Source organism: Liolophura sinensis, chromosome 5 (assembly GCF_032854445.1).
Source record: "Liolophura sinensis isolate JHLJ2023 chromosome 5, CUHK_Ljap_v2, whole genome shotgun sequence".
Classification (NCBI taxonomy): Eukaryota; Metazoa; Mollusca; class Polyplacophora; order Chitonida; family Chitonidae; genus Liolophura; species Liolophura sinensis.
In genome coordinates this window covers 13,743,245-13,756,005 of record NC_088299.1, presented here as the reverse complement: position 1 = coordinate 13,756,005, position 12,761 = coordinate 13,743,245, and the positions used below count along the sequence as shown (strand labels likewise).

The following is a 12,761-nucleotide window of genomic DNA, read 5'->3' as shown; positions in this document are numbered from 1 at the left end:
GTTCCGTGAAGACTGTATTATGGCGGAGCACGTTGACGCCGATAGTGGAGTGATCGAATGCCTGGATGACCTGCTACAAAGGCACAAGAAAGAGAAAAAGGCCTTACAGGGTAATTTTTTCCAATTCAGGTGCGACTGAAGAGGTGGTTAGCGAGAGATGTACTTTGTGACACCAGTTAACAGCACAGAATTGCACATCTAACAACAACAACATAATACTATCTAGCCCCAGGCGGATGCTTCAACTCCTCTGTTTACACTGGACTGGCGGAGTATTCAGTGGCAAACCATACACCGATTCACGCCATGGGAAATTGTAAAGGCTAGGGGGATATTTACGTGTAACTTTCTACGTTACTGATTGCGTCAGTTCATTAATGTTTTCCTGAATTTGGCTGGCCAAGCATGGAGGCGAACTTTTTCTGATGTAGTCCACATGACAAAAACATGTGACTCACACATATGTATTCAACCTTTACCATCTTCCTCTGTCTTAAAGATGCATTAAGGGCATTTCAGTGCAACAACTCGAGTGGTATGAGTGAAGTGGTATGAGCAACCGGTGAACCCAACAGGTTGCCTGATGGAAGTTCAAATCCAGAATGTTTCACAACTACAGAAATCCTTTAAAAAATGTACAAAAGAAAAAATGTAAAAGAAACACAGAAATCTCATATGTAACTGTGTCACGTGACAGAATCTAGAATGATAAACAGCTTATTGACAGTGTTTTTCTTTGTATGCAAATTAAACATCTCCTCATTTAATTTTAACCACTGAAAAGTAAGTTAAAGCTTGTGACAGGGGGAAAAAATGTATGTCAGAATGTATGTGGAAATCAATACGTAAATATTACCCTAGTCTGTACAACTCCCACGCCATGTCCGTTAAGGCCTTTCTAAATAGGCTAATGGCTGTGGCGCAATGCTGATGTCAAGTTTGGCTCTAACCTCTCAGCTCGCCTGCCCCCAAACATCCCAGGTATATTCCATTCGGTAATGGCACACCAGCCCCGTATTCACGACAAGGCAAACCATTTCTAAACAAGGCGACCATTAGGCTGGTCTTTTCGGATGTAAGAAGTGGAATATATACGCGAGATGTTGTGTGTGCGGGCGAGTTAAGAGGTAAGAGCCAAAGTTGACACCTCTTCGGACTGCAGCCATTGTTTACAAAGGACATAATGGACATGGCGTGAATCATGGTTTACCATTGGTTGCCCCTGTGGCTACAATACTCCGCCAGACCAGTATAAAGAGAGGATCTGAAGTAGCCACCTGGGGTAAACACTACCTGGCCCCTAGCCTCACGTGTGTGGCTCAGCTCATCTGAAGATGTAGTCTAACATACCAAGCAGAACAAAGCCACACTAAAATCTGGCAGAAATCAAATGGGATTAAGTAGCCTGTTCTCGTGGTCACATGACTTGGAGATTCCCTTGAGATACGCCATGAGCTGTTGGGCTATAAATAAGTAGGTGGTTTACATTGTACGGTAGCTCATATTCAGGTAACCCAACAAGTGGGAACCCCTTGGTGAATATCTCTGTTAATTTTGAAGAACATAGTGAACGTGATACTTTGTAGATACTGGATAAAGCGATTTGGCTAGAACTGGTCTAGTGTCTTTTGCTTGTCAATGCTAACAGTGTGAAAGTCGAACTCAATGAGGCTGTAGGCCGATTGTCTTTGTTATCGAACAAATCTCATGCAAATAATAGACACCAACCTAAAGACCTGTTTTCCGCACCCACCGCACAACCATCATATGTCCCTACTCACTTTAAAATAGATTTATTGTAGCCATGAAGGCTTTAACACACTCCTTGGTCACTGTCTCCATCTTGATCAGCTATGTGCATGTCCTGCTTCATCGTGGAGCAGAGCAAGAGAACATTCAAAAAACATATTCTTGAGTATGGCATTGAACACCAATCAGATAAATAAATAAAAGACTGAAAAAGGGCAGAATAATGCAGCTTGCAGTTGTGGTAAAGACAAGGTTTGTGTTTGTGTAACTTTCTACTTTACTCCTGCGTCAGAGCTTCCCTGAATGTGGGCATTTGACAAAAGCATGTTACACATGCACTTTTAGCACAATTCTAGGGCTAGCTGTATAACAGTATGGCCCTATCGTAATGCTTTGCTTTGACCTGGTGAAAGGCAAGATTGGGTGGGTCAAACTTAAAGCTCTCTATGCTCCTACATGTTTTCTTAGTAATCCCACGTATTGTTTGGTTGTTAGCCTACCTGGTTAAAATTCTAATGCACATTCAAGCCTTGCCATGTTCATCAGTCTTAAATATGTCTAAAAAACAACACATTCCATCACAATAATTCAAATAGTCTAGTGGTCTAAGCGTTGGACTTCGGACCCAACACATCGTCTGATGGACGTTCGAATTCAGAGTTTTTCACAGTAAACAAAAAGGTTATATGTACTGCAACCAGGTGATAGCTGAACACTCATGGATGACAGTACCACATGACAGAGAATAGTGTGAAAAACACTGTATTTACCTTGTTTTTTTATTATAAATCAAGCATCTCCCTGTTCATTTTTTAAGTTATCCAGTATACGATTAGTAAAAGCATGTTACCGTGGGGAGGGGGGGAAATGACGACAATTCCTACGTGGAACTCAACATGTAATCACGAACCTGGTCTTTACAAATCCTCTGGTTGCTAAATAATCTGTCTGACATTTACTGACCAATGAATGCAAGAATATCAAATTAGGAGGTAGACCTCAACTTGTTGAATTAATATAAGGCCTGGGCACCAAAACAATGGACAGGTAATTATAAACTGATGAAATTTAAGCTGGTTGAGACAATACATTTAAGTGACTATATGGTAAAAACTACTAGATACACACAATGAGGGTGAAGCTTGTTCCGATAAAGCACATTTCAAACTTCATGTACTCAGAATGAAAGACAGCTTGAGACATTTTGGTGTCATGTATCCAAAGGAGTGTCCCAAAGCAATCACTTGCTGTTACATGTATTCTGGTCCAACAAACAGACCTGAAAAAGAAGTAAATGCTACATGTCAATGGTCAAGAGTAGTAGTTTAGATTTTTTATCAGGAAAGCTGACTGTTTCTCTGTGTAATGTCTGTCGGCTGGCTTTATGCAGCTTTATTATATTTATCATGTGTGGTATTTTGCCTGAATTTTATAAGATTTACTGCAACAGATGTTATCAAAGACTGTAAAAAATTGTAAAAGGGGCCATTAATCCTTTTGTTTGGTTTGTAAGGCAGCCAGGCCTTATGTCAATTCAACAAGTTGAAGTCTACCTCCTAACTTTATATGCCTTGCATTCATCAGTCAGTAAACGTCAGACAGATGTTGAATGAGGGAGATCATTTAGCAACCTGGGCATTTGTAAAGACCAGGTTCGTGCTTAAATGTTGCTTTCCACAAAGTTATTGTCGTCATTTTCCGCCCCACCCCACCTCACAGTGACATGTTTTTAAGGCTTGTCTTGCGTTTATACATTATTAAGAATGTACATCGTTTCTGCCTTTAGCCCAGATACAGAAGTTAAAACATGGGGTGTCCAAAGGTGATAAGAAGAAGAAAAAAGAGGTGACGGAGCAGATAGCTAAATTAGAGATTGAACTGGATCAGAAACAAAAGCAGGAAGTGACAGAGTTCAAGGTCTCGTCAGAATGCAAGGAAGAGGTATGCATGTACATACTTAATTTGTAGCAACCAATGTTTTCATGGCACTCTTGGTTCTGTGCATTGTATTTATAAATTTGTCCTCCCCTGCTTCTGTTGTCATTGACCACCGTAATATGTGTTCTTGTATTCTGACCTCTCCGGCTGTACATGGGAAGGTCTGCCAGCAACTTGCAGATGGTTGTGGGTTTCCCCCGGGCTCTTCCCAGTTTCCTCCCACCATAATGCTGATCGCCGTCAAATAAGTGAAATATTCTTGAGTACGGCATAAAAGACCAATCAAATAAATTGTATTCTGACATGGGGCCTTCGTGGCCTAGTGGTTAGCATGCTGGAACAGCACAACAACCCAGGAGCTTCTCACCATTGTGATCATTATGAGGTCAGTTCCTACTCATGTTTTCTTCCCCTCCAGGTGTATGTGGAAAGGTCTGTCAGCAACCTGCGGATGGTTTTGAGTTACCCTGAAGCTCTGTCTGGTTTCCTTCCACCATAATGCTGGCCGCCATCGTATAAATGAAATATTTTTGGGCACGGTGTAAAACTGCAATTGAATAAATGTACTCTGATGAAGCATGGAATAACACATGACTAACTTCCATCAGCTGTGTGCTGGAACTGATAGCACAGTTAGTAGAGCATCCGCTTTGGGAGCGGTAGATCCAGGGTCAATCCTGGGTCCAGTTACACCAAAGTCAACAAGGTTGACTTGTATCCATATAATGGCTCGGGCGGGGCAGCTTACTTACCTTCGGCTCGGGCGGGGTAGCTTACTTCCCTTTGGTAAGGTGTCTCAGTGAAGCAGCACTAGGTGAAAGAGCGGTGGAATCCTGTCCTGCAACAAGGAGCCTGACATGCACTCTATGGATTCCTTCGTCGTCATATGACTGAAAAATTGTTAAGAACGACGTTAAACCCCAAGCACTCACTCACTCTCTCTATCAGCTATGGACATTAAAGAACAAAGTTAGGAATATCATGAAATGGCATTTAAATGTTGTCATTAATTGGTTAAAATGGAAATAACTGCTATCATTAAAGGTACAGATTAAAGGATGTAAAGGTACAGATTATTGTAAAGGTACAGATTATTGTAAAGGTACAGATTATTGTTATCAGATAGTATGGGGTAGTATCCTAAGCAATGCATTAACTAATGTATTTAATTGTTATGATCACAATTAAACTGGGCTAGAATTAGTAACCATGAAGGAAAATTTCAAAAGTTATGAAGAAGGATCTGTTTTCTGCTTTCACAGTGCTAAGTAATGCTCATGACTTTGATGAATATCCAAGAAATTCCAGCGATCATTGTTTATTATATAATCTTCACAAGAACTGTGCATCCCACTGAATAGTTTAGCATTGAAGATGAGTAACGTTACATGTGCTTCTTGAGTCGTGCCTGAAAATTACAAATCAGAGAAACGATAAGCAAGATAACGTTCAATAAACAAAAATGTAGCTACAACATGCCCTGCTGGTTGCTTCTGAGCGTTGTAACACTGTTTACAAGGCTTACAGTATTGGTATATCAGATTAACACATGCATGTTGTTGCAGATTATGTGTTTTGAGTTAAGGTAAAATTTGCTTGCAGGATGGCGTCTCAGGGGTAGCAGACCAGCTACAATCTCTACAGACAGGGACTGAAGATGTCACAGGTGAAGAAAATCCTGCAGAACCTATTCCTAAAAAAACCAGCAAGGCTAAGAAGAGAAGAGTAAGTCTGTTTGTCATCATCTTCCTGTGTCCACCATGTTTTACTGATCACAGGAACTTACATATCCCAAGCCAGAAAGCAGGTACCTGACATTATTGAAAACACACCTGTGGAGAATGTGATGCATTTCATCATTGTTATGTAAATATACAAATATGAAGAAAAAAAAAAAAGATATTGGGCTAAGGTTACATTAAATGAGATGAGAAGGTTTTAAATGGTCTCATATTATATAACATTGACAGTGTGGGTCTTACCGCTTTCTCCAAAAGGGCATTTTCAATCATATCAGGCACCTGATTTATGGCTTGATCTCTCGTTCCCTTGACTAATAAACTTTAGTATGCATAGTCAGGTAACTGGCTAAGAGAACAACGAATCCATAGATCTGTATACTTAGCGGCTACAGATATCATTGAAATGTAGCTATGAGTAAACACCAGCTAGACAAATGAATAATAAGTAAAGTGTGAGTCTAAAACAGCTCTAAAATATTGTCCATCTGTGGACAGAACCACATTAAGCCTAATGCCTGCTCACTCAGCAGGCTAACTGCTTATTGAAGACCTCTTGTCTTCTACCAATATGACATGTACATCAGAATGTATGTAACTTGCTAGTAACTTGCCAAAGGTTGACGGTTTACCCCAGTCAACTAGAATTCTAAAAACCGGGTCAACTGACCACTATTGTATATTGAGTGAAAAGTTCTTGAGTACGGCTTTAAACAATAATCAAATAAATGAATAAATCATCTTGAAGTGTAATGTCACATATGTCAAAAAAATCGAATGTACTTTTTCTTATAACTGTTTTTATTGCTGACAGCATGTCTGGATGATATTTCTTCTTTAGGAAAAGAGGGCTGAGAAGGACAGGAACAGAGAAGAGAGAATCCGTGAACAGGAAGTGATAAATCTACAGGGAGACAGACATCTTGAGGCACAGGCTCTCAAACAGAAGTTATCTGCCCTTGGATTAGCTGCACATCAGGTAAACCATCCTATGGTACTAATTGACCCTACTGTCATAGAGAGCATGGTATTTTAGGTGACTATCTTGTATTGTGTGCTTGAGGAAGATGAGTCATCCTCAGTAGGTAAGATTTGTCTAATTTAATTCATATTGTCAGTGATTATTAAACTGTATTCTGTTTTATTTTCTTTCTTTCAGATTCACTCAGATGGAAACTGGTTAGTCATCTTTTCTCTTTATACCAACCTAACATCATAATAATTAGCCACATTCTTGAAGAGCCTTAGTCTTTAATACTGCAACTACAGCACTTCTCTAAATTAACGCTGAGCATGGATAACTTTGGACACAAAGTCTTTCGATTGTTTTTAAGAAGCCTATGCTACTTTTCGTGAAATCTTCCCTAACAGCATGAAGTATGGGAAAGTAGATGCTATCCTTAAATTGAAAACATATTTTGTGTGTATAGCAACTCAGGGATGGTAAGTTGAAAGGTCCGCCAGCAATCTGCGGATGGATGTGGGTTTCCCCCCGGTTTCATTCCACCATAATGCTGGCCACCATCCTATAAGTGAAATATTCTTGAGTACAGGGTAAAACACCAATCAAATAAGTAAATAATAAACTCAGGGATGTGCATGATTTTCTTTGCTTTCAGTTTATACAATGCCTTGGGTCATCAATTGGAGTTAAGAGGAATTCAGGTATGATCTTCATGTTTTATCAAAACTACTGTACAAATCTGACTAAATTTGCTAAATTATGATCAGAGATTTTGCTGAAAACTATTAAAGTTTAGATGTAACATCAGCTTTGTGATAGAACCTGTGAATTTGTTTCAGGAGGATAATGCAAGTTTGAGACAGAAAACTGCTGAATACATGAAGACTCACCCTGATGATTACTTACCTTTCCTGTCTAATGAGAACACAGGGGACATGTTTACATCAGGTAAGTTACTGAGTTCATGAAGACCCAGTCTGATGATTACTAACCTTTTCTGTCCAATGAGAACACAGCGGATATATTTACAACACGTAAGTTACTGAGTTCATGAAGACCCACCCTGATGATTACTAACCTTTTCTGTCTAATGAGAACACAGGGGACATGTTTACAACAGGTAAGTTACTGAGTTCAGGAAGACCCACCCTAATGATTACTAACCTTTCCTGTCTAATGAGAACACAGGGGACATGTTTACAACAGGTAAGTTACTGAGTTCATGAAGACCCAGTCTGATGATTACTAACCTTTCCTGTCTAATGAGAACACAGCGGATATGTTTATAACAGGTAAGTTACTGAGTTCGTGAAGACCCACCCTGATGATTACTAACCTTTTCTGTCTAATGAGAACACAGCGGATATGTTTATAACAGGTAAGTTACTGAGTTCATGAAGACCCACCCTGATGATTACTAACCTTTTCTGTCTAATGAGAACACAGCGGATATGTTTATAACAGGTAAGTTACTGAGTTCGTGAAGACCCACCCTGATGATTACTAACCTTTTCTGTCTAATGAGAACACAGCGGATATGTTTATAACAGGTAAGTTACTGAGTTCATGAAGACCCACCCTGATGATTACTAACCTTTCCTGTCTAATGAAAACACAGCGGACATGTTTACAACAGGTAAGTTACTGAGTTCATGAAGACCCAGTCAGACGATTACTAAACTCTGTCTAATGAGAACACAGGGGATATGTTTATAACAGGTAAGTTACTGAGTTCATGCAGACGCACCCTGATGATTACTAACCTTTTCTGTCTAATGAGAACACAGGGGATATGTTTATAACAGGTAAGTTACTGAGTTCATGAAGACTCACCTTGGTGATTACTAAAATTTCCTGTCTAATGAGAACACAGCGGATATTTTTACAACAGGTAAGTTACTGAGTTCATGAAGACCCATCCTGATGATTACTAACCTTTTCTGTCTAATGAGAACACAGCGGATATGTTTACAGCAGGAAAGTTACTGAGTTCATGAAGACCCACTGTGATGATTACTAACCTTTCCTGTCTAATGAGAACACAGGGGATATGTTTACAACAGGTAAGTTACTAAGTTCATGAAGACCCACCTTGATGATTACTAACCTTTTCTGTCTAATGAGAACACAGCGGATATGTTTACAACAGGTAAGTTACTGAGTTCATGAAGACCCAGTCTGATGATTACATGCCTTTTCTGTCCAATGAGAACACAGGGGATATTTTTTACAACAGGTAAGTTACTGAGTTCATGAAGACCCAGTCTGATGATTACTAACCTTTCCTGTCTAATGAGAACACAGGGAACATGTTTACAACAGGTAAGTTACTGAGTTCGTGAAACCCAGCCTGATGATTACATACCTTTCCTGTCCAATGAGAACACAGGGGATATTTTTGACAACAGGTAAGTTACTGAGTTCATGAAGACCCACCCTGATGATTACTAACCTTTCCTGTCTAATGAGAACACAGGGGATATGCTTACAACAGGTAAGTTACTGAGTTCATGAAGACCCAGTCTGATGATTACTAACCTTTCCTGTCTAATGAGAATACAGGGAACATGTTTACAACAGGTAAGTTACTGAGTTTGTGAAACCTAGCCTGATGATTACATACCTTTCGTGTCCAATGAGAACACAGGGGATATTTTTTACAACAGGTAAGTTACTGAGTTCAGGAAGACCCAGTCTGATGATTACTTCCTTTTCATGTTTAATGAGGATACAGGGGACATGTTTACAACAGGTAAGTTACTGAGTTCATGAAGACCCACCCTGATGATTACTTCCTTTTCCTGTTTAATGAGGATACAGGGGATATTTTTACAACAGGTAAGTTACTGAGTTCAGGAAGACCCATTCTAATGATTACTTACAAGAAAAGATAAACCCAGACCAAATGTATATACGCATCAAGGATCCTACATTAAGTTTAAAAAGAATACCTTCTTTTTTTTTTTTTTTGATAACCAAGTATAACCAAGATATCGCAATTATGAAAGTAAGTAAATGGAAGCACCGACATCTTATAACTTGTAGCCTTACAGGTGCGTGTTATTTCAGTAACCTGAGATTGCACGTTTTTACTGACGTCACATGGACAATGTTTTGCCGTTTTGCCATGTGAGTATGAGATAAGAGTCATGTGAGATCATATGGCAAGAATTCCAGATTAAAAGTTGATTTATAGAGTTACCAAGCACATTGTATCAAAATGGCCGTTTTGGTCTGTCCCCACCCCGCTTCCGAAGTAACAAAGATTATATTTTTTGTTGTCTTTTATTTTAAATTAGATACCAAATTATTAACAACTACATAAAGCCATGCCATAACAAAAGAACAATATTTATGAGTTTTAATTTTTTTATTTTCAGATGAATTTGATGAATATTGTAAAAATGTTGCAACCACATCAGCATGGGGAGGTCAACTGGAGGTCAGTGGATCAAAGTTACTATTACTTGGCATGTTGTGAACAGTGTAGTCAGAACTACATGGTATCATTTTCACTTATATGATGGCAGTCAGGTTTATGGGTGGAAGAAACCGGAGTTCTCCGAGCATAACTATGCAGTTTTGCCAAAAAAAACCATCAAGAACCTATTTTTCCATCCCACCAGATGTTGTATTGTTTTGACCGTGATAAATTTTATCAGGCTTAAATGTAATTAAAGGTCAACTAATAACCTTACATTTTTTAATAAATGCTTTGAGAATAGGGATCTAATCCTTGACAGACTGATTTTTTACTTGTTCGGTCACATACAATGATTAACATAACATGATGCCATTTCGTTGTTGTTGTAGTTGCGGGCGTTGTCGGATGTCCTGAGGGTACCAATAAAGGTCCTGCAGGCGACGGGTCCAGACCTGATACTAGGCGAGCAGCACAAAACAGAACCACTTGTTTTACTGTGAGTTACTTCCCTTGGATGTCTTCCTTGAGACTGTCTTATCTGTCATATTGAGATTTCCTTTCAAGTGATAGGCAACGACGGCTGTGTCATCTCATTCTGTGAACAAAAAAAATTCTTGTACCTCTGTCTTGAAAGTGGAGAAAATATGAAAAAATACATAAAGTTCAGATGAAAGAGTGCGAATAATTGGTTGTCAGTATTGTTTCCTATGTTTTTTTTTCGAATTTTCTGTTGATGAGAGAAAGCCATATGAAAATATTTTTTGTATGGTGGGTATTTGGGATCATTTCTTGGTATAATAATGTTCTAAAGTAAGATGTAAAGCATGTTTAATAAATATATTTGTGCTAGAATTTTGTTTTCTAATATGTTGAAAAATATTATCATAGTTTCGATCAAATGCAAGTGTTTAGATATAAACAACAAATTTACATTTAAATGAATTTATTAGACATACATCACATCCTTTCTTAGAACATTATGTTGCAAAGATGATAAATATCAAGAGGTGATCCCAAATACCCACCATACAAAAATATTTTAAAAACCACATTTACAAATAACTTCTCACACTTTTTCATTTGATATTTGTATCATTTTTATGTTTTGTTTCCTTTAAAGCTCTATTTGAGCATGTTATGTACTGAATCTTCTTGCTCAAATAGTCTTGCCCTTTCTTCAGACTGCATTTGTAACATCGAGCAGAACCCCGGCTGATGAGGACACCTCTTCTTTTGTTTCATCCTCAGATATTATCGTCATGCATTTGGTTTGGGTGAGCATTACAACTCAGTTCGCCCAAGACAACCTGAAGACGAAGAAGAGGAGGTCAGCTGAAAAATAGAAAGAGATCAGCTGAAATACAGGATGAGGCCAGCTGAAAACAGAATGTGATCTGCTAAAAAAGAGAATGAGATCAACTGAAAAACAGGATGAGGTCAGCTGAAAAATAGGATGAGGTCAGCTGATAAAACAGGGCGAGGTCAGCTGAAAACAGGAGAATATCAACTGAAAAACAGAAACAGATTTAGGTGAAAAACAGAATCTCAGCTGACAAACAGGTTGAGGTCTGCTGAAATACAAGATGAGGGCAGGTGAAGCACAGGGCATTGTCGGCTGCAATGACGAGGCCTGAAAGCTGATGAATGAAATTAAAAGTCTGTTGCTGAAGAAGATGAGTTTATCTGATGAAGAAGATGAGATAGATGTATGCTCATGTACATGTATCTTATGTATCCTATATCTGTGTAATAAATTGAAGGAAAACATTGTCAGTCGCAGGGTAGCTTGGTGACATTTCAGTTTGGAGAGACACAAGACATTTGTGACTCTGGGTCGTGCTTGTCATGGAACAGGTGGAATATATTGCAGGTGTCTATCTTAGGATTGTGCCGTGGTATCAGATGACGATGACCTTAACCAGTGTGTGTGTGCAGGACCTACCCTTGGGGCACAGATGGCTTTAGCCGGCTGATAATCATTGGTGGCAGGCCAATAAAAAGTATATCACTCTTGAAAACCATGTTATTGTTGTATTGTACATATATGTCTGTCTATGTGGTTACTTTATACCATGATAAAAGACAACCCGTGGGGCATCAGTGGCTGAGGTGATTAGTGTGTCAGCACAGCTATTGTGTTATTGTTGCATTGTTCATATAATATATGTATGTCTGTGTTTACTTTATACCATGGTAAAAGACAAACCATGGGGCATCCGTGGCTGAGGTAATTAGTGTGTCAGCACAGTGCAATGACCATGAGCCTCTCATCAATGCATTCACTGTGAGTTCAACTCATGTGGACCCTCTTAGGTGGTACGTGAAAAGGTCTGTCAGCAACCTGCAGATGGTCGTGGGTTATCCCAGTGCTCTGCTCAGTTTCCTCCCACAATAGTGCCGGCTTTAGTCTTATAAGGGGTCGTAAGGGTTGTAGGTTTAAAGTTTCACCAGATCACCCAAGCATAATTCATTATAATGAATATACACAAAATCAAAACCTTAATTTCCACTACCTATCCATGCATCAACATAAAGCTATGTAAGATTTGCTTCATGAATACAGTTAATGTTCAGTTGAAAGTTAAAGTGGTTTTTTGTGACATGGCATGTTGAACAAAGAGCTTACGCAGTCATTTTTTAATTACAAATCTTAATTTCTGTACAAGTGGGATTTTTTATGTGCATGTTAGAAATATTTTTTGACACATTCATGTCAGTGCAAAAGTTTTATGTACTGAATTTCAGAAACACAGTTAAGTCTGGTTCAAAATTAATGAAAAAAATTGCTTTATGGAATCTGCCTCTGATTCGCTAAGCCCGAAGTGTAATGCGAATCCATGTCTTGAAAGTTCCCTCAGCACGTAGATAAAAAAAAAATGAAAATTATTTTCAACCCATTGTTTTTGCAAAAGATGCGTCCTGATGTTGCAAGGCACGTTTTTAATCC

General features: G+C 38.8%; 1 protein-coding gene across 1 annotated transcript; it reads left to right on the top strand.

Moving 5' to 3' along the window:
- The first annotated feature begins 17 nt into the window (after nucleotides 1-17).
- Nucleotides 18-11,809, top strand: LOC135465804 (deubiquitinase OTUD6B-like). The gene is made up of 10 exons (XM_064743153.1): nucleotides 18-110; nucleotides 3,536-3,690; nucleotides 5,290-5,412; nucleotides 6,268-6,405; nucleotides 6,586-6,605; nucleotides 7,046-7,091; nucleotides 7,230-7,338; nucleotides 9,771-9,832; nucleotides 10,204-10,310; nucleotides 11,063-11,809. Exons 1-10 carry the CDS (start codon nucleotides 20-22, stop codon nucleotides 11,148-11,150), a joined length of 939 nt encoding a protein of 312 aa, XP_064599223.1. The 5' UTR covers nucleotides 18-19; the 3' UTR covers nucleotides 11,151-11,809.
- Nucleotides 11,810-12,761: the final 952 nt, after the last annotated feature.

Bases quoted from the DNA above. Each gene is read 5' to 3' on its own strand.
- LOC135465804 (XM_064743153.1), top strand. From the start codon at position 20: ATGGCGGAGCACGTTGACGCCGATAGTGGAGTGATCGAATGCCTGGAT. The intron at 111-3,535 runs GTAATTTTTTCC...TTCTGCCTTTAG, and splicing joins AGAGAAAAAGGCCTTACAGG to CCCAGATACAGAAGTTAAAA. The intron at 9,833-10,203 runs GTCAGTGGATCA...TTGTTGTTGTAG, and splicing joins CATGGGGAGGTCAACTGGAG to TTGCGGGCGTTGTCGGATGT.